Raw genomic sequence first — 22,750 nt, 5'->3', positions numbered from 1 at the left:
CATGCGCATAGGTTTTGGCTTTGCGCCTTCGTAATGTCTTGATTTCAAGCCTCTTGTCTATATCTTGTGGGTTGACCCGCCTTGCTCGGTGTTGAGGCGGGTACATACCTCTTCAAGCCCCCCCAGTCTAATGTGTGTCTTGTCTCGCGCGAGCGAGGCAAGATAGATATTAGACTTAACAGTTTGTTCTTTTAGTAGGGGTTTGTCTTTTTCTTCTTATCATTCACCGTTGCGCGAAATTCTATCCTTTTGGTTGCAAACGAATCGTCCCTGTACGTGGTTGGTTGTTGCTGACGTGGGCCAGTGATGGAGACGTGTCAGGCCTTTCGTGTGCTCGAGGTGCTACAGTTGCCTTTCGTGTCCCCTCACATGCTGTCAGGGACACGTGTCGCGCTCGCGTTGGTCCGTTCCTGCGAGTGGTGGCGCGTGAACTCTGGCAGCAGCCGTATAGTTTCCTTTCATGTCCCCTCACACAGTGTCAGGGACACGTGTCGCGCTCGCATTGGCTTAATCCTGCGAGTGGGGGCGCGTGAAGTCCGTTCAGCACCAAAATTTCTCTCTCCTGGGCCTATAAAAGCCAGCCCTTAGAGTTTTTTTATCCTTCATCTTCTTGTTTAATATTCATAGCTCTTTTCTTTCTTTCATTCTATTCCGATTACCGTCTTCTGCTTCTAGGTTTCTGTTCTTCAGAAGCATCCTCCGTTCGTTTTTACACTTGTATGTCTGATAGTTCAGACCACACAATCTCCCCCATCCATTGCCGTAGAAAATCGTTAGTAGTGTCTACATTGAAGAAGACCGGCAAGGGGAAGAAGGCTGCTGAGGTCTCATCGGAGGAGGTAGGGAGGACCAAGGCGGTGAAGAGGTGGAATGAAATCCCCTGCAAACTGAGGCAGGCCGATCTTGACAGCCTCATCGCCTCTCAGGGTTTCCTCCCTGTGTTTGGCTGCATGTTGCCTGGGGCCGGGCAAACAGCGGCGGACCCGCCTACCGGCTATATATCCTTGTATTGCCATTTTTTCACCCACTGCAACCTTCGTCTCCCGATGACAAGGTTTGTGGGTGCGCTGCTTAGGTTCTATGGGATTCACATATCCCAAGTCCATCCGTTTGGACTTGTGAGCATGACTCATTTTGAGTTCATGTGCAAATCTCAGCGCGAGTAGCCCACCCCTCGGCGCTTTCAGTTTTTTTACAAGCCCAAGATCCAAGATTCTTGGTCTCCTTCATTCCTCGCAGTCAGAAGGTGAAGTGCTGCACTGTTTCATTCAAGAGCCTTCATGACTGGTCTGAGAAATTTTTCTATATAAGGGCTGGTGTGATCCCCATCCGCATGACCATGCGCGCGATTTCTTCTGCGCCTGCGGATGTGGGTGTCCTCAAGAACCCAACTGGCTCCTGGGTTAATAAGTTGACCGCTGAACCATCCCCCGCCAAGAACATTTGTGAGGAGGCGCTGGTGGGGGTTGGTATGAGCAGGAGGTGGGCGGACAGCGCGACTGAGCCCGTTATCCAAGTCGACGGCTTGTGTAAGTTTATCTCATTGCTTTACTTCTGCGCGAATATAATTCTTTTTGCTGATATCATTTGACTTGTTTTGTGCATTCACCAAGGAGTATATCCACGCCGCATATGATGAGCATATGGAGGGTGGCTCCGTCGCGCTCGGCACTGGGGAGGTTGGTTTCCCCGATCGCTTTGATGACATGTTCATCCCTGTTGATCTGGGATTTGTCTTCGACAGCGATGCGCCTGGTAAGCCTTTGTACTTATGCATTTTCCTTTATAATACCAAATTTTGCTAACACTTCTGTTGCGTGTATTGTAGATGCGCTCGAAAACTACGAGCTGGAGCTCGCGGAAGAGGAGGAGGAGGAGGAGGAGGCGCCCCAACTAAAGCGTAAAGCTAAGGGGAAAACTGGCGCATGGGCCAGTAAGAAACAGAAGAAAGATGTTGCCCCTGTTGTTCAGGATCCTCCTACTCAGGCGGGGGGATTTGGGAAAACCCAGGAGTTTACCACCAAGGTTTCCTTGTCTTCCCTGCCTCAAAAAGTGGGCAGACCTCCTGTCCACCTGAGGTATGGTGCCACTACCTCCTCCCTTCGAGCGGCGGAAAAGGGAAGCGGTGTTGCGCCTTCGACAGGTATACTTTGCTTATCCTTTGCTTATCTTTTATGGTTCTATGAGCGCGATTCTGATAGAATTACTAATGAATCTTTGCTCACTCAAATGTTTGTAGAGCCGGCGACAGCGCAACAAGATGCCGAGGCTGCGCCGGAGGTCGCTTCGAAGTCCCCTGTTTTACCCTCAAAGAAGGGTAGAATGGACTTCATGGCGATGTTTGCTTCGTGAACGGAGTTGCGCCAAGGTACGTATTGCGCTCTTTTTTTCTGACTTTCTTTTAGATCAAGTCATGAACCTTTTCTTGTTGTTGATTTTTTCATAGAAGCCGTAGCTGGCGTACAAGCTGTTGGCGGCACTCCTGGCGCCGGTGCCAGCGCCGTTGGCTCTGCTCCTGCTCCTGCAAGCGTAGAATCTCCCCTCATTGGGATTACTCAGGAGCAGGAGGCCGTTTTGCGCGCCGACCTGGCGGCGTCGAGACCTCCCTCACCTCCTCCTGCGCACAGCCCTCCTCGCGAGACCGATTTTGGCTCTAGGTCGCAGGAGAAAAGGCCTGTTTCCGAGGAGGAAGAGGAGTTTGAAGTTGAAGACTCCGACCGCGGTCGCGCCAGTCCTGCAGCGCCACGAGGCTTCGCGGCGGAGCCTTCTCGTGGGGCTGGTGCTGACTTTTCTGCTTCATCCCCGCAGGTATTTGTTTTTTTTTGCTCCACTGCGCGGACTTCCATCTTAATGTTTTGATGACTTAGATAATTGCTTTGTTTTTGCAGGAAGCCGATCACATTTACCGCCCGAGATGGACTATTACTGAAGACAGCACATTTCAGTCCATGGGTGTGTGTGCGGAATTCTGGGCTCATGCTGTGTCTCCATCTGAAAGGAGGGTCCAGGAGGACCGCGCTCGCGACGACTTGCTCAACGATCATATGTTTGCTGGGTCGGCCTTCTTTGCTGCCTCCCAAGAGCTTCGCTATGATTACGTAAAAGTACGTGATGCTCTTGCGGAAGCCAAGCAAGAGGCTAAGGTGTCTGCTTGGCATCTTTCTGATGCTCGCGATAGAGCTGAGAAGCTCCAAGCAGAGCTCAGTGAGAACAGAGCAAGTGCCAACAGCGCCTTCGTGAAGCGCGGTCATGAGCTTCAGGCTGCGCGGGAGAAGCTGCAGGCGGCGGAGGCGGAGGCGGAGGCGGAGGCGGCCAAGTACTCGCGCAGAGCGTGCGACTTGGAGCTGGAGGCGGAGGCGCGTGACCAAGCTCTTGTCCAGTCTATCACTGAAAAATCATCACTGGAGAGTGAGGTTGCGCGCCTGAAGAGGGAGCTGGCGGCCGCGCAGGCCGATAAAGATGAAGCCTTGGCGACGGCAGCGTCTAGCCAGGAAGCACTTGATGCTGCGCGGGCGGAGAAGGAAGAAGTCCTGGCGGCAGCAGCGTCCGACAAAGAGGAGCTAAAACAGACTAAGGAAACTGTTGAGTTATTAAACTCTCAGGTTCCTGCCCTCGAGACGTCTGTTGCTGGCCTCGCGCAGGATCGCCAATGGCTGATCTCACAGGGCATGACTCGTTGCGCTTACGCGATGAAATACTCAGACGAGTTCCAGGCCCTTGTGATGGATTGCAACGCTGCCGCGCGCTTGGTTGGTCGAGCTGAAGGGTTTACGGATGGCTATGAATATGGCATGTTGAAGAAGAACCCATCCGAGTACCCTTATCAGAGCGACGCTGCCTGCGCGGAAATGGCCGCGATGGGGGAGAAGTATTTGAATACTCCCATTCCCATCCTTGCACAGATATTTTAACCTTAACGAGATAAACTTGACTTATTTTCCAAGTCCTTTTATACTCATATTTTTCCTTATGATTTGCAGATATCCGCGCTTGCTGACCAGCCCGATCTCGGCGCGCTTAAGAAGTTACTTGACGAGTGCGAGGAGGCTAGCGGCGGCGATGATGGCGCGGGGAATGCTGGCGTTGCTAGCGGCTCTGGCGTGGCCAAAGGATCCGCTCCTGACACTGTCGTGATAGAAGAATCCATTCAAGACGAAGAACTTGACTATGGTCAGTTTGGAGATGAGGAGCGGGCTGCGCCAGATGCTGAGGACGATGATGATGACTATGAAGAGGCTGACGTCGACGTGGAGACTTGAGAAGCCCTTCATTTTTTTTATTTTTATTTGTAGTTTGTATCTTTTCATCTTGTATACTTGTAAATTTCAATGCCTTGGAATGAAATTTTGTTTTTCCCTTTTTCGCATCTTGCGCATTCCCCATTCATCGCTTTATATTGCATGTTTGCTTGTTGAATATAGGATATGCTTGCACGTTGAAATAAGAACAAGGTTGTAGGGAAATTATTATACTTAATCCTTGTCATATTGTAAGTGATTTTTCCATATCTTGATTATGTTGACACGCGCCTTGGCGTTTTCATTATTCCTCTTTTGCGCGACGTTATCGCGCATGGAATTATGAGTTTTTTAGCCTTTACGTGTCAATATGAGTTACTCAGATATCCATTACAGTTTCATGCGCGACCTTGACCTGAGACCTTAACAACTATGTTTTGGCATTTGCTTTGCCTTAGTTGTGTTTAGGTATTTTTATGGTCTGGGTGCGCAGTATGTAGGATGGATGTTGTGAGTGATTTGAGCTAAGGCTCACATTATTGGGCTAAGGCCCTGACGTTTTAGAGTTAAGACTCTTTAACGCGTTTGAGCTTGAAGCTCGCGCATGTATGTTTTACTTCGTTTTATTTCGTTTTGATGTCAATACAATGTTGTCATATTGCTCAAAATTAATAAAGGGAAGTGTGAAACATGTATGCAAAAGGTAATAGAATTGGGCTAAGGCCCTGACGTTTTAGAGTTAAGACTCGTTAACGCGTTTGAGCTTGAAGCTCGCGCATGTATGTTTTACTTCGTTTTATTTCATTTTGATGTCAATACAATGTTGTCATATTGCTCAAAACTAATAAAGGGAAGTGTGAAACATGTATGCAAAAGGTAATAGAATCCACATTAAGAGAAGATAGCGCGTATCATTATTCATAATGGCTTAAAAAGCCTTGATTACAAACTTGACATTTTTACATGAAACATTTTCTAAGCTGTGCCGCGTTCCATGCGCGCGGGATCTTCTTTCCATTCAAATCTTTTAATGCGTATGCGCCTTTTCCCAATTATTCCGAGATTTGATAAGGTCCCTCCCAATTGGGGGACATTTTTCCCGGGGGTATCGCGCGGCTAGCTTCATTGTTTCGAAGGACAAAATCATTTTTCTTGAAGTGGCATTCTTTCACACGCTGGTTGTAATATTTTTCCAGTTTTTTCTTGTATTTGGCTTCATTGATGATAGCCACCTCTCTGCGCCCTTCAAGTAAGTTGAGATCCAACCTTCTTTCGCGCTCGTTATCAATCTTGCTCATCATGAGCACTCTATGGGATGGGCATCCAATTTCTGCTGGAATCATTGCCTCCGTTCCATAGGTTAGGCTGAACGGGGATTCGCCATTGCTGGTTTTGCTTAATGTCCTGTGTGCCCACAGGACATTAGGTAGCTCTTCGACCCAAGAATGGGATTCTCCCTCCAACCTTTTCTTCAGCCCATTTAACAAACTTTGATTCGCGCGCTCCACTTGGCCATTCCCCTGAGGGTGGTATACCGAAGTGAAGATTTGGTTGATGCGCAATTCCTTGAGCCAGTTTGATAACTTCTTGTCAGTGAATTGTTTGCCATTATCGCTCACAATTTCCATGGGCAAGCCAAAACGGCATATGATGTGGCTCCAGATAAACTGCTTCATCGCTTCGGCTGTGATTTTTGTTAGTGGCTTGGCTTCAACCCATTTTGTGAAATAGTCTACCGCCACTACCAAAAATTTTAGTCGCCCTTGCGCTTGCGGTAGGGGACCCACAATATCGATTGCCCATTTGTGGAAAGGCCATGCGGAGGTCACCGGAATCAAGTTGTTCTTTGGCCGCATGGTGTTTGGCGCATAGCTCTGACATGCTTTGCATCTTTGGATCTCCTTTAAAGCGTCCAAGTACATGCCTGGCCAATAGTAACCTGCGCTCATTGCCTTGGCAACCACCATGCGCGGGCCAGCATGTATTCCACAGATTCCTTCGTGTATCTCTCTGATCACATAGCTTGCTTCCTCAGCATCAAGGCATTTCATGAGCGGTCCAAGATAAGAGCTTCGATATAGTGTACCATCAAGCAGTTCATAATTCTGCGACTTGTGTCTTATCTTTCTCGCATGTGCGCGATCGTCTGGTACTTTTCCCTCCTTCAAGAATTCCATTATTGGAGTTATCCATGATGAAGGGGTTGTATGAGTTACAAGGACAGACTTCGCTCCCACCGACGGGTTGCTCATTACTTCTACTCTGACATCTTTGCCAAAGTGATCGAAGCTGGTTGATGCCATCTTGCTCAGCGCGTCAGCAGATTTGTTTTCACTGCGCGGAATATGAATGATTCTGAAGCAGTCAAATTGCTCGATGAGCTTTTTCGCCTGCTCTAGATACAGAGGCATGGTGTTCTCCTAGGCATCATAAAGGCCATTGACCTGTGCTGCTACCAAGTATGAATCAACATGTGCCTCTAGCTTTTTCACTCTGAATTTGTGCGCGATGCGGAGGCCAGCCAGCAAGGCTTCATACTCAGCTTCATTGTTGGTGCTCTTGAAGTCCAACCTGATGGCGTAAGTATATTCATGATTCTCTGGATCCACCAGCTTGAGGCCTGCGCCAGACCCTTCGTTGATTGAAGCTCCGTCAGTGAACAAACTCCAAACATTTTCTTCATCATTGGCTCGCGGAGGGTCTACCTCGCGCTGAGCCTCTTCAATTTTTTCTTCAGGGACTTCTGCAATGAAATCAGCCAAGACCTGTCCCTTTATTGCTGGACGGGGCTTATAGGCGATCGTGTGCTCACCTAATTCCAGCGCCCACTTTGTCAGCCTTCCCGAGAGCGCGGGGCGCCGCAAGACTTGCTGGATGTTGTAACCAGTCAGAACTTCAATGGGATGACCATTGAAATATCTATGAAGCTTGCGCGACGCGTGTGTTAGTGACAAAACTAACTTTTCCATGATGGAGTAGCGCGTCTCAGGATCTGTCAGCACCCGACTCACATAGTATATTGGCGTTTGGATTCCCTTGCGATCCACCAATAATACTGCGCCGATGGCGCGCTCTCCTGCTGATAGGTACAATGTCAAAGTTTCACCAGGAAGTGGAGCTGTGAGCGCGGGCAAATTTATCAAACTTTCTTTTATCTCACTGAAAGCTTGCTCGGCCTCAGGAGTCCATTTGAATTGGCTTTTCTTTAAGCAATTCCTCAATGTGTTGACAAATGGGGTAGATTTGCTTGCATGGTTCGCTAGGAACCTGTTGATTGAGACCAATCTACCATTCAGCTTCTGGACTTCTTTCATGGTAGATGGCGAGGGCATGTCAAGGATGGCCTCCACCTTCTCAGGGTTCACCTTGAAACCATCCTTGGTGACCATTACACCTAGAAATTTTCCCTCTAGTACGCCGAAAGTGCATTTGCTCGGATTGAGCTTCATGTTAACTTCCTTTAGGCGCCCAAGGGTTTCTTCGATGTCTTTGAGCATTTGCTTTTCCTCCCTACTTTTGATCACCAAATCATCCACATAGACTTCTAGGTTTCTTCCAATTTGCTCGCTGAAAACGGCATCCATAAGTCTTTGGTAGGTGGCGCCCGCATTCTTCAAGCCAAAGGGCATTTTTGTGTAGCAAAAAACACCCTTGTCGGTTCTAAATGCGGTCTTGTCCTCGTCTTGTGGTGCCATTTGTATCTGGTGATAGCCTTTGTAGGCATCCAGGAAACATTTGAGCTTGAATGGCGCCACGGAGTCCACCTTTGCGTCGATGTTTGGGAGGGGGTAACAATCTTTTGGGCACGCTTTGTTGAGGTCCTTGAAGTCAATGCACATCCTCCACGACCCGTTACCTTTCTTTACCATCACAGGATTGGCTACCCATGTCTGGTATCGTATCGGGCGGATGATGTTTGCGCGCAATAGATCCTCAACTTGCTCATTCATGGCCCTCGCCTTCTCATCCCCCATGACTCTCTTCTTTTGAGCAATTGGCTCTACAGACTTGAAGGTGTTGAGAGAATGTTGCGCCAGGTCTCGCGGAACCCCAGTCATATCAGAGTGTTGCCACGCGAAGACCGACATATATGCTGTGAGCAATCTTTTCATTCTCAACCTCGTGTCGTCTGATATCGTAGCGCCAATTGTGACTGTCTGCTCCGGGAATTTTGGGTTGAGAATCCATTCCTCTGGCGCGTTGTCTGCCATTGGAAGTTTCATCCTCCCTTCCCGCGGAGTACTTGTCACTGCGCACAAATGATCTCGGTATACAAAAGTTACACCTGTTGGTGTTGGGAACCCCAATGCGCCGTGCGCTGGCGACGGTATAGCGTTGAATTGGGCAATCGTTTCCCTACCCAAGATCATATTGTGGCAAGAAGTGGTGGGCAGGACCAAGAAGTTGACAACTTCGGCTCGCTTGTGTTTTTCATCCCCCATGGTTAGTTCAAATTGTATTTGACCTAGGGGATGAATGATTTCATTCGAGACACCAGAGATCGGTGCATTCACAATCTCAAGCCTTGCTTGGTCTGCCGGATCCAGTTTCCTGAAACATTGCTCATACATGATGTCTGATTCGCTGCCAGTGTCCACCAGGACCTTTGACACTTCATAATGAGCAATGTGTGTAGTGATGACAAGAGGACTGCTGATGGAAGGGCCTCCCCTGATTCTTGGGAAGATGACTTGTTGCTCGCGCCAATCTCCTTGGATTTGCGCGCTTCTCTTTCTTGATATTTGCCCTTGCCTTCCTCCCTCGGCTACACAGATTCTTTTGTACTTATTGCTGGCTGAGGCTCCTGATTGTTCATTTTCTGGTCTTGAGTTTTTCACCAGGTGAGCCAGCTTGCCTGATTTCACGTCCTTTTCAATTGCATCCTTCAAGTGGTGGCATGCATCAGTGTTGTGCCCTGTGGATTTGTGAAATTCACAGTACTTGCCACTGTCTGATGGTCCCTTGTAGTGTAGTGGCTTGGGGCTTTTGAATTGGACATTCTCAGTGCTTAACACCTGTGAAGGCGTTTTAGTGAGGGGAGTCCATATTCTTGGCAGAGGTCTGCTAGGATCTCTGCCGCCCTCCCTCTTGTCACCCTCCCCGCGACTACGAACGTCTTTTTGGGGCTGGGGTGAGCTTGGTTGCGCCTGCTTTTCTGCGGAAGAAAAACTGGTTGATTGCAACCTGGACCATACAGAGTTATGTTTGCCCCTTTTTTCGTTGCTGCGCGGTGACTCAGCTTGATGCGCTCTTTCTCTTGCCCTATCCTGGGCAATTTGTTTTTCATTTCTCGCGAAGACTCGCGATGCTTCCATTAGTTTGGCCCAAGTGGTGGGCATGCCATCTCTGCTTACGAGAGCTCGGCGTAGTTGATCACTGCGCGCGCCTTGTATAAAGGCCACGCGCAGGAGTTGCTCAGTTATACCTCCGATTGCCAGAGACTCCTGATTGAAACGAGTGATGTAGTCTTCAATCGTTTCATCATTCCTGCGCACGCAGTGCATGATGTCATCAGGGTCACGCGTGTGTCTGCGCTGCTGTACGAAGTGGGCTTGGAACTTTTCCAATAGTTCCTCGAACCCATCGATTTGCCCAGTCGGCAAGCTCTCGAACCAGACACGCGCCGCGCCCGTGAGGCAGCGAGCAAACATGTGACACCATGTTGGCATCGTCCAGCTCTCTAGGTTTCCCGTGTTGTAAAAACCTTGCAAGAAATCGTCTGGATCTGTTGTGCCGTCATATTTGCCCAAACCACTTGGCATCTTGGTTTTGTGCTGGATGGGAGCCTTCGCGATGCGCTCAGTGAACTTTGAATGTTTCACCAAGATGGCTGGCCTGTATGGTGTGGTTACGTCCACTTGCCCTCTTACTGGTGGGCTGTATGGTGCGTGCAGATCCAGATCTGCTCTGGCTCCAGGCGCCATGTTCACAGGCGCGCGGAGCTGTGAGCCTCCTGCATAAGTATCTCGCGTCTTCCTCATGCTGTGCACTTCTTCATCACTGAACTCAGTGTGTGCAGTGTGAACAGAATGTCCTTCTTCCGGCGCGCGCGGCCTTTTTGTTCCATGAACAGTTTGCTTATCAAACGCTTGCCTTTGTGTTAAGTCGGCTAGCTTTTTCTGTTTGACCATCTCATTGTACTTGTCCATTAGACGCCGCTGCTCGTTTATGAGCCATTCTTTAGGATCATTTGTTTCATCTTCTGGACCCATTGGTCCTTTTTGTTTCGCGCCGGCAAGATTTTGTAACGTAAGATCGTCTGGAGGAGTTTCAGTCTGGCCATGAGGAGTTGTGATGAAAGGACGGTTACTGGTGGCGCGCGTAGAATCACGCTGCGCCCTCAGAAACTGTTGTCCCTCATTAACATCCTCACGTTCAATATCCTCCAGAGCTTGATCAACGTTACGAACGCCAGAAACCATGGTGAAAATTGGTTTTTTATATAGATCTGAGTAGATCTTGTTGCCGTTGTAACAGTGGATGGCGCCAATGAAGAAACGTGGATCGACTCACTGGTAGACGATCTACTTTCCTCGGGTGTGATTATACTATTTCACCGATGGTTTCTCTTGGATCTGGGTTCTTCCACCTACAAAATGAACAGCACCGTCAACTTACCCCTCAGAAAGGGACAGAGGGGTCCTCTTTGGGGTAACCCTCCGGTGTGAGAATAAGTATTTGTGAGAGAAGATAATAATATCAGAGTAAGGAAATCTGGAGAGTATTGCTTAATAGCTGAATACTCTGTGTGATTGTGTTACTGGATGTAACTGTCTGTGATTGAATGTAATTGAATATGATTGAATGTCTCTCCTTGTGGAGTTGATGCTGTATTTATAGTGCTAGGGTTTCCACTGATTGGGCTCAGCCTTGTTGGCCTCCTCCAATTGCTCTGCGCCACGTGTCCTCTGGGACACCTGGTGCTTTCTCATTGGTTATAATCACGTGGTAGCACATGGGTTATGCTGAGTTGTCCACCTTTCATTCGGCAGCTGTCAACATCAGCATATTCTTATTCCTTAAAAAGATACCTTCTGGAAGGTTGTCTGACGTGCACAATCAAGGTTGCCCTAATCCTGATTTGGATAAGGGTGAGGTTGATTATGTGCATGTATGATATGCGCCTATCCTGAGGATGCGCGAGGTCTTCTCTTTATTCTCACGCGCAGATGTTTCATGCGCAGATGTGATATGCACAAGCATGTGATATGCGCCGCGCGCTGATGCGCCACGCGCATATGTGATATGCGTGAGCATATGTGATGCGTGAGCATATGTGATGCCTGGGCATCTGTGGTGCCTGGGCATATGATGCCTGAGCATGTGTGGTGCCTGGGCATATGATGCCTGAGCATGTGTGGTGCCTGGGCATATGATGCCTGAGCATGTGATGCATGAGCATATGTGATATGCGTGAGCATATGTGATATGCGCCATGCGCATAGGTTTTGGCTTTGCGCCTTCGTAATGTCTTGATTTCAAGCCTCTTGTCTATATCTTGTGGGTTGACCCACCTTGCTCGGTGTTGAGGCGGGTACATACCTCTTCAGATACATTATCAAAATTGACAAAATACAACAACACAAAAAACAATCCAAGTCACACTTACAAATAAAAAACTCACAATAATTTAAACTCAAGGCTTATTTGCATTCATCTACACCACTGCTGCTAACCACCGTACACCAAAGCAGCAAAGCCCTAGCCACCATTATCTAATATGAAGAAGACACATTCAATTCAGAGTCGATTGACTTCTCACACCCACTTTGTATCCAACATGGGCATTACCCGTCATGCCACCATCACCTAATATAAAGAAACACCTTCAGTTTGCACTCGATTTACTTCTTATTACACAATTATGTTTAGTTAGCTTGAACACCATGATTTGTTTGCTTAACACGAACACAACTACTATTAATTTTACACACACACACACACCTTTTATTCAATTTGCTTGCTCCAACCTTCAGTCACCATAGATACATGTCATTTGTTGATGAAACACCAGGTGTGGTGGTGGTTGTTGCGAGCAGGTTGCAAAGAAAAAAGGTTAATAGGGGTAGAATACAAGTCTGTCCTTTTATTTTGACAAAGCTACAAACAAAAACTAGACGGAAGTACGCAAAATGGCTCCCATCTCAAAACCACATGAACACAAAGTGCAATTAACAAGAGAATAAGCAATTAGAAGACTAATTTACCAATTGAAAAAAAATCAAGTTTTATAAAATAAAATTAAAGAGAAATAAATATTGGGGCAAAATTGATTCATATTAAGTCAAAGTTACCCCGATGACCACCGCCTTCATCCATCCATCCTTTGTATTAATATAATAAAATACACACTTTGTTTTGAGGCTCGACTGATTGATTGATTTGATCCAAACCAAAGCAAAGCTGCTGGTGGTGATATTCCGACTTTAATCGAATCGAAGCTCTATATTATTATTATTATTATTATTATTATTTGTGGTAAGAAATCGTCGTTTATAGATTCATAATCTAATTATTTGCATGTCTAAGCCCTAGCTTATCATCGTATCGTTCATTATTTTGATTTTGAAACCCTAGCTTTGCTGATTGCTACTGCATACGATTATTATTATTATTATTGTTATTGAATTCAATTGAACATCTAATTCATTTAAGTTAAGTTTTGATACCCTAGCTTCGCTGATTGCTACTGCATACGCTTATTATTATAGTCTATTATATTCAATTGAATTGAATTGGACATCTAATTCATTTGACTCAACTTCATGATTATTAGGAGGAGGTTTTGTTCACTGGTGGTCTACCTTCATTAATACTACAATACAGCCATGAAGGTTAGTTAGTTAGTTTAACTCTGTTGTTGTTATTAAATTATTATTAAGTTTAACATTTGAGTCTCTTATTAATTGACTTATAATTTGCTTTTTGCTAGAATCCGATTGACATCGACAAAACAAAGGAGATTCTGGAGCCAGATGAAGCCAGTGGCGGTGCTGGTGGATTACAGCTGCCTGAAAAAGAGAAACTGTTATTCAGACAGCCCGAGAGGAAATCCTTGCTAGGTTACTATTCCGTTCCAACTTTTTTTTTTTATAATTATCTGATTTTTTTATGACGAATCGAAGTATATGAGTTTATAGGGCGTTTGTATTGTGTGGCCAAAATAATGCTCCAAGATTAGGACAGCATCCGTTTTATTGAATTTTTAACCAACGTTTACTATGAATCAGGATTGGATGTTCTTGCAAATGCAAAGCGAGCTGAGGGATCATTTAAGGTTCCAAAACAAAGGATTTCCTCAATGATGGTATCTATGGACGATGAGATGGAGGAGGAAAATGCTTCCTCCTCAGTCACCGGCCCAGATGAAGCTGCAAATTCCAACGGTGTACGGAATTCTATGACCAAACGGTACCGTGGTTCTAGGGGGAGCAAAACATCCGATTCAGGTATTTGTTGTTAATGAGTTTTTCTTGGTTGGTCATATAATGTTTATTTGTTTCATTCACTTTTATGGAATCTTTAACTATGCATAAAAAACCGATTTATAGATAAAGTTATCCAACCTAGACAGTATCTATAATGTATAACTCCAAATGAGTCTAAAAAGCTGCTTGATTTTTTTTATGCACACATTCGAGATGAATAAATTTTGTATAACCACAAGAATATGCCTTTTTAACATAATGGACACATGAGTATTTTTTTTCCTTCAAAAGTTGTGTAGTTTGCAGACGCATGCTGTGCTACTAAGGATAACTATTGATTAATCTATGCACTTTAATTTTGATCCTTTTCTCAATATTGCAGAAAGTCAAATCACTGAAGAACAATTCAGTGGGTCACATTCTGAGGTAACTAACTATTAGAATTGCAGTTGCATCATACAATTAGTGTGTATAGTATTACTGTTTTGTCTAGTCGACATTATCCGAATTTTGACGCTTACTTTTATGAAACTTGCAATTAAAATCTGTAGTATGCAATTTTGATTTAAAATATTAAGACTAGTCTACAGTCAGAATGGTATTTTTTTAAAATATTTTTTTTAATGGCTGTTGATTCATCCGTTAAAGTTACTTGTCTTGTATAATTACTGTATCAAATTGCCCACACATTTTATTGATATTTTACTTGGATGTTTTAGGATATCACCCCTTCATCCAGAAATTCCAGAAGTATAGATCATCGGAGTTCTAGATATGATTCAACAGAGCGTGATAGGCATAGAAGTGATTACAGAGATGAGTCAAAAAGTCAAAGTAGGGGATCAAAGAGACACAGTACTCATAGGGATAGTCAAGGAGATGAGTCCAGAAGTAAAAGTAGGGAATCACCTCGTAATGGAAGGGACTACAGAGACTATGGGAATAAAAGAAGCAGAGGTGAAAGTTCAAGGAGGACTCCTGGTATGTTTAGAGTCTAATTTATTTTGCAAAACCATATTTGTTTTGAGAATAAACATTTTTTTTAACTCTGTTACAGACTTATCATTTTATGTGTTGTATTTGCTTGCTATAATAAAGTATTGAAGTGTGTTTGGGTGTTGCAGATAGATCTGAGTGGGATGATGGGAGATGGGAATGGGAGGATACACCAAGGACTTCGGAAGATACGCCAAGGCGTGATAGTCGTTCAAACAGTAGACATTATCAACCTTCAGCATCACCAATGTTTATTGGTGCTTCGCCTGATGCACGATTAGTTTCTCCTTGGCATGGGGGCAATACTCCCCAATCTGGTAAGTTAAAATCTTTCGGTTTTCAACTTGTGTGTAAATTATGATTAGGAAAGTTAAATATTTCATTACATTCTACTTTCGGGATTCCTGTGCTGACAAATTTTGGTACCCTAACAGGCTATAGTGCTTCTCCATGGGACAGTGTGGCCCCTTCACCAGTTCCAATTAGGGCATCTGGATCAGTTAGATCTTCAACGTCAAAATCAGGTGGAAGGTCCCAACAACCACTTTCTGCACAAAATTGCATACCCTCCGAGGTTAAACTACATTTCCACCCATTTCTTGTTTTTAAATTCTAATACACTAGGCATATGGTCTTTTGTTTGACCTATTTTATGTTGTGTACACAGGATGAAGAAGCTGAAAAGGAAAAGTTTATAAATCCAGAGATTACTGAGAGTATGCGATTAGAGATGGAATACAATTCTGATCGTGCATGGTAAGCTTATATATTAAACTAAGATGCCTCTCATCGAACTCTAGGAATGAAGTTGGATCGTTACCATTATTATAGGTTTTTAACATGAAGGGCACATTGTTAGCAAGATTTTGATATTCTGCCTAATTTGCCCTTCTCTTTTATTATTAAATTAACTGCGGATTCATTATCTCCACGTTTTTAGAGATCACGTCCAATTATTTTGAAATTTGTTTATTTTTGAACAAAAGATACATAAAATTCATATTTCTTGCCCAAGTCTATAATCTTCCCAACTTATTGTCATCTATAAACTTTGTGAAAATTAAACATAAATACTATGCCCACTTTTCACAGAAAGTAAACAACTGAAGATTATGATATTTTCTGTTAAAACTAAGTAACAAAACTGGGAAGAGATAGATACATGTAAATGATTATACATGCATTTCTGTAAAAGATGGAGAAAAAAAATCAACTCTTACACTGCTTTATTGTGAAGTTTCTTATTTGTACCAAACCACATGGTTTATATATCGACGCTGTTAAAAGTTCTGATTATTTCATAGATACTTTAGAAGTCACATTGATATGTATTCTAGTTCCATTGTATGCTTACTGCGGGGAAAATTTGCATCTTCAGATGCAGGATTCTGTATCCTGTAACAGTGTAGCTTGATCAGTCATTTCTTTTGGTTCTGTTGTATACACTGCTTTCAATGCTTGAAATAGTAACATGGTTGTCATCATAGGTATGACAACGAAGAAGGAAACACTCTGTTTGATGCTGACAGCTCATCATTTTATCTTGGCGATGATGTGTCTGTGCAGAAGAAAGAAGTCGAGCTAGCAAAAAAACTGGTATGTGTAATATACTTATATATGCTACTTATTTTTTAGTGTGTGTTTACGTTCTTGGTTGATATTTGGATGCATCCACTGGTTTTCCATTATGAATATATCATATATTCATGTTTATATTTGACACGCCCATTAAAATACTTAATACTAAAATATAAAGTTTAATGCGTTAAACTGAATAAAAGCTCAAGGAAGCCTCAGATAAGATAATGATAAAAAAATGATTTTTCTAATATTTCTAATATCTCTATGAAAAATTTTAAAAAAGTATCTTATTTATTCTTTCTGAAGTGCGTGAGAACTAGTGTTGTAAATTTGTAATCTATAAAGGAAAGGAGATGCATTTCTTATATGATTATATACATATTCTATTCCTATGTGTTAAACAAAGATGTCTTTTCCATTCGATTCCTAATGCGGACCGTTATGAGTTTTTTGAAGATTTTATATTTGGATATTTTAGGATCTAATTCAGTGTTTTTCTTTTTGAGTTATAGACTCGAAGGGATGGAACCCAGATGTCATTTGCACAGAGCAAAAAGCAATCTCAGCGTACTGCTGATAATGCTCAGTGGGAAGATAGACAACTTATGAGATCTGGTGCTGTTAGAGGTACAGAAGTGCAAACAGAATTTGATGATGAGGAAGAACGTAGGGTTATGCTTCTTACTCATGGTATGAATTCTTCACTTTTTTTTGCATGAACTTTTAAGGATTGGTAATGAGAATCTTTTCTTGACTCATTGCTGATAGTAATACAGCGAAATAAAGAAAACCTTAAGTTATAAGTCTAATAGAACTCCCTACCCGTAAACGTCCCTGCTCTTCATTTAGCAAATCGAAAACAGTGAGGCTAGAAACTAGAAGGCGAGGCTAGTATTTCATGTAAGCCAGCTAAGCAAACAATGAATTACAGTGGAAGAACAGTCCAATTTAAAAGGAATTGATATTCAATAGTATTCTAAAATAATAATTAAATAATGGTCATTTTTGTAAGTAATATACCCAAGTTCCCTGTTGGCCAAGACGTCTTTTTGTTGATCAATGGTGCTCCGGATGATAAGTTCATTAAAAGGCCCTTGCTGATGTTTTTTTTAACAATTAAAACTCCCAACTCACTTGCTGAAATTTTATCTGTTGATTTCAGATACAAAACCTCCATTCTTAGATGGAAGAATTGTGTTCACTAAGCAAGCAGAACCCATAATGCCTGTAAAAGATCCAACATCAGATATGGCAATTATTTCTAGAAACGGTTCAAAACTTGTTCGTGAGGTCCATGAGAAACAAAGTATGAACAAATCACGTCAACGGTTTTGGGAACTGGCCGGTTCAAAGCTCGGTAATATTCTTGGTGTTGAAAAGACCGCAGAGCAGGTTAGCAATACCTTTTTATAGTACTGCGCTAATGTATGTGTTAGTCACCCAAGTGTAAAGTATTTTCATTTAGTCCACCCATTTGTTGGAACTACTTGTCTACTTTATAGGTCTCTGTGCATGTATCTGATTTCACATGTACATGCTTATATATGGACAGACTCTTACAATTTTGTAAAGACAGCAATACTCTTGTGTTGATCAGACATATTTAAAGGGTACTTTTGTCATTAGATATATTTTTTTTGTCTGAATTTGATATAAATGAAATAGGACGCATGCTTAGGTGGCCTCCATTTGCATCATCCCTTGAACCCACTTTATTGGCCGCCCAAGTATTGTAAAATGGAACACACACTAGTTTTTCACATTGAATTGTTGCTTTTCAGCGTTGAAGCAATTTTTGTGCTTAGGCATTGTTTTAGCCATATTTGGTGAAATACATGTTTGGGTGGCCTATAAAGTAGTTTCAGTACATGGGTGTGCTTTAATGAAAATAGTAAAAAATATATGGGCGTGCCTTGATGAAAAAAGTTCGAAAGTACATGGGTGGCTTCCATATAATATCATAAATATTATTAAGTAGTAGCACTTTATTAATTGTTTAATATTTTGTTTCGATTACATTTTAGATTGATGCTGATACGGCTGTGGTTGGTGAAGACGGTGAAGTTGATTTTAAGGAAGATGCAAAGTTTGCTCAACATCTTAAAAAAGGTGAAGCAGTAAGCGATTTTGCAAAGTCAAAATCACTTTCACAACAACGACAATATCTTCCAATATTTTCTGTTCGGGATGAATTATTGCAGGTATGGCTTTCCTTTGCAGATATATTGTATACCTTGATCTAAGATTAATTCTCTACTCTGAGAAAAATATTGTATTAAGTATTTATGTGAAAAACTCAAGGAAACAAAAATATTATGTTGTATTTATTTACTCTATAATAATTACTCTATGATGTAATTACATAATTACTCTACTTGTATATATAATTACTCTACTTGATTCTCACGTTTAGCACATTAATTTCATTTGTATTTGATTCAAGCCCAATACACACACACACATAGGAAGCCAGTTTTATTATTATTTATCTAATTCTTATTCTCTTATAACCTAAGTTATCCAAACTAGTATTTTAATTACAAATTATTTAACAATTAAGTAGAGAATCGGTTTTCGGTTCATGATATTGACAAAAGATCAGTTTTGTGTCATTCTGATTGGGAATAGGTTCTTGCTGGTTTGTTCCATATTCTATATGAGTATTTATTTTTAATTATGAAATTAAGGTTTTTAAGTTTATGAACAATAACAGTTATATTAGTTTCTATTGATCTGACTTTCTTTCTTTTACTTTGAAAAATAGGTGGTGAGAGAGAACCAAGTGGTGGTGGTTGTAGGCGAAACTGGTTCTGGAAAAACAACACAGTTAACCCAGGTAACTTCCAGACCCCAATTATTCATCAATTCATTAGCCATACTATTGGAACAACCACCCAAACATGTTTTCTGGTTTTTTATACAAAATCCAGCAAAATAACAGGCTGGATGATGAGTGAATCCTTTATAGTTTTGAAAAGACAAAACAAAGTTATCTTTGGTTACTTGTTTTATTTTGTAAATAAGAAATTATTCAACGGTCAGAAAAGAAACAAAAGTTTCTTGTTCAGCATGTTATTCGTCAGATTTGTTATAAACGGAACTAACTACATATTTGGGTGGCTTTTTCGTATGTTATCCTCTAATTCGTTCATATAATCTATGTTTGTATTCTATCTACAGTGTTGAATCTTAGTTATTTTGTGTTCTAATGTCTGCGAATTTCATTTGCAGTATCTACATGAAGACGGCTATACAAATAGTGGTATAGTTGGTTGTACTCAACCAAGACGTGTGGCGGCAATGAGTGTTGCTAAAAGAGTCAGCGAAGAAATGGAAACTGAACTTGGAGATTTGGTTGGTTATGCTATTCGTTTTGAAGATGTGACCGGCCCCAAGACTGTCATAAAGGTAAGTTAATCCTTGTGTTAGATCTTCACTTGCTAGGAACGCATATTATTTGACTCTTCACTTAAGATACAAGATTATTTTCCTGTGTAACACATGGGTACCATTGAAAAAAACTAAAAATAATATGTATTATGTAACTATATCATATGTGAGGTTTAATTCAAATTTAATTAGTTCTGAAAGCTAAAGCGTGCATGATCTTTCAACCTTAATGCTCTTATAATATATTTCCTTATCATTTGTACTTTGAAACATAAATTATTCAATTTAAAAGTTCGGTCACTGTAGCGTGGGTGAAAAGATAAATTAAGTTATACATTATATTACTCGTTTTTTTATTTATGTATTAAAAATTGTTGTTATATAAAAAATTAAAATTGGGATCATTCTGTATCAGGCTAGTTGTGCAATTATTCATATTTAGATGGTAGTCAACTTTCGTTACTGTATTTGTAGCAAGTATAGATAGATTAATATTTTTTCCTTTACAGTACATGACTGACGGTGTGCTTCTGCGTGAAACATTGAAAGATGCGGATCTTGACAAATATCGGTAAGTATCATCTAATAGTGGTCTTGATGGGGTGTTGTGTGTGTGATATAAAGTTAATTACTTATCTTAGCTAAACTTGTCTAAATTTGCATGCAATATTGCAGTGTTGTTGTGATGGACGAAGCCCATGAAAGATCATTAAACACTGATGTATTATTTGGGATCCTTAAAAAAGTAGTTGCAAGGCGTAGAGACTTCAAGCTTATTGTTACTTCTGCTACCCTTAATGCACAGAAGTTTTCAACCTTCTTTGGGAGGTAATTTCTATGATCTTATCTGTTTATCTATATTTAAAGCAACTATATTGTGCATAGGTGGCAAAACAACATGGGCTGTTTTGGGATGGGTTAAGGACAGGTTGAGTCAATTCGAGCTGGATCAGTTTTTATTTAAATAGTTTCCACTTTAAAACAATATCAGTGACAAGTTCAATTTATCTTAATGATAATCTAGCTTTTTCAATTTATCAAAGTTCACTTTTTGACCGTCCCCTTTCAAGGGTTTTATTTTTTTATTTTTTTATGTTACCTGTTTTAACTTGTTAAGAGAGAAAATACAAACTTTATTGATCCATTCATAAGTAAATAGGTCAAGTTTGCCACCTCAAATTATAATATCAATATGACTTCATGGTAATGTATATATATGACTAAATTTCTTTTTACAGTGTCCCAATCTTCCATATTCCTGGGAGAACATTCCCGGTTCAAATTTTATACAGTAAAAGCCCCTGTGAAGATTATGTTGAAGCTGCTGTAAAACAAGCAATGACAATCCACATCACAAGCCCGCCTGGCGACATACTAATATTTATGACAGGTCAAGACGAAATTGAAGCCACATGTTATGCCTTATCAGAACGCATGGAACAGCTTGTCTCAACCACAAAGGCAAAAGTGTCCAACCTTTTAATCCTCCCTATCTACTCCCAGCTCCCAGCTGACTTACAGGCAAAAATCTTTGAAAAACCCGAAGATGGGGCCCGCAAATGCATTGTGGCTACAAACATTGCGGAAACATCGTTAACTGTGGATGGAATTTATTACGTCATCGACACTGGGTATGGTAAAATGAAGGTGTATAATCCTCGTATGGGTATGGATGCTCTCCAGGTGTTTCCGGTCAGTCGGGCTGCTGCTGACCAACGGGCTGGTCGGGCGGGTCGTACTGGGCCTGGTACTTGCTACCGTCTGTTTACAGAGTCTGCGTACCAAAACGAAATGCTCCCACAACCGGTCCCTGAAATTCAAAGGACTAATCTTGGGAATGTTGTTTTGTTACTTAAGTCACTTAAAGTGGAAAACTTACTGGATTTTGATTTCATGGACCCACCACCACAGGATAATATTCTAAACTCAATGTACCAGTTATGGGTTTTGGGTGCATTGAGTAACACGGGGAGTTTAACCGTTCTCGGGTGGAAGATGGTGGAGTTCCCACTGGATCCGCCGTTAGCTAAAATGCTTTTGATGGGAGAACAATTGGAATGTGTAAATGAAGTACTTACAATTGTCTCGATGCTTTCGGTTCCGTCTGTATTTTTCAGACCAAAAGACCGAGCAGAGGAAAGCGATGCAGCTAGAGAAAAGTTCTTTGTTCCTGAATCCGATCATCTAACTTTACTGAACGTCTACCAACAATGGAAAGCCAATCAGTATCGTGGAGACTGGTGTAATGATCATTATCTACAGGTGAAGGGGCTTAAAAAGGCTCGAGAAGTGAGGTCACAGCTGCTAGACATATTAAAAACGCTGAAAATTCCACTTACCTCGTGCGGGCCAGATTGGGATATTGTAAGAAAAGCGATTTGTTCAGCTTATTTTCATAACGCTGCACAACTGAAAGGGGTGGGAGAATATGTGAATTCTAGGAACGGGATGCCGTGCCATTTGCACCCTAGCTCGGCTCTTTACGGGCTGGGGTACACCCCGGATTATGTGGTGTATCATGAGCTTATTTTGACGACAAAAGAATACATGCAGTGTGCGACTTCTGTTGAGCCACATTGGCTGGCGGAACTGGGGCCCATGTTTTTCTCGGTTAAGGATTCTGATAAGGCAATGCAGGAACAAAGAAAGAAGCAAAAAGAAGAGAAATCGGCAATGGAAAAAGAAATGGAGAATCTGAGAAGAGAGCAATTGGAAGCGGAGATTAGAGCAAGGGCAAAGGAGAGGGAGAAGAGGAAGAAGCAGCAACAGGCAATCGCCATGCCTGGATTGAAGCAAGGTGTTTCCACCTATCTACGACAACCCAAAAACTTCGGTTTGTAATTGCGAAATTATGTTTTATATGTACCAATGATTATACAAACTTGATTCGTACGCCTTCTCTTTAACGATCTTTATATTCAGAAGTCAGAACATTAAGAGATGTTATTCTTGGGAGTTTTAGTTTATGGTGCAATCCCATAAAATTACTACACTTTGGATTTGTGGACATTTACATGATTTCTATTTAGGTGTTCATGAGTTTCTTATGTTATGACAAAAAAGTTTAAAGTTCATCATTCGTGTTTGCTCTTCAAATATTAGACCTACCTTAACCAC

At 42.1% G+C, this 22,750-nt stretch overlaps 1 protein-coding gene across 1 annotated transcript; it reads left to right on the top strand.

Moving 5' to 3' along the window:
• The first annotated feature begins 12,555 nt into the window (after nucleotides 1-12,555).
• Nucleotides 12,556-22,682, top strand: LOC143575958 (pre-mRNA-splicing factor ATP-dependent RNA helicase DEAH7-like). The gene is made up of 18 exons (XM_077060189.1): nucleotides 12,556-12,647; nucleotides 13,015-13,072; nucleotides 13,171-13,300; nucleotides 13,469-13,687; nucleotides 14,049-14,092; nucleotides 14,386-14,647; nucleotides 14,791-14,979; nucleotides 15,097-15,236; nucleotides 15,330-15,418; nucleotides 16,150-16,258; nucleotides 16,756-16,933; nucleotides 17,406-17,635; nucleotides 18,268-18,444; nucleotides 19,008-19,079; nucleotides 19,475-19,651; nucleotides 20,143-20,204; nucleotides 20,309-20,461; nucleotides 20,872-22,682. Exons 2-18 carry the CDS (start codon nucleotides 13,067-13,069, stop codon nucleotides 22,472-22,474), a joined length of 3,840 nt encoding a protein of 1,279 aa, XP_076916304.1. The 5' UTR covers nucleotides 12,556-12,647; nucleotides 13,015-13,066; the 3' UTR covers nucleotides 22,475-22,682.
• Nucleotides 22,683-22,750: the final 68 nt, after the last annotated feature.

The sequence above is a fragment of the Bidens hawaiensis genome, unplaced genomic scaffold (genome assembly GCF_021521415.1).
Source record: "Bidens hawaiensis isolate Kalapana, Puna unplaced genomic scaffold, B.hawaiensis_p1.1 tig00027824_1, whole genome shotgun sequence".
In the NCBI taxonomy this organism is placed as follows: domain Eukaryota; kingdom Viridiplantae; phylum Streptophyta; class Magnoliopsida; order Asterales; family Asteraceae; genus Bidens; species Bidens hawaiensis.
Note: the sequence above shows the minus strand (reverse complement) of the source record. Positions and strands in the feature narration are given on the sequence as shown.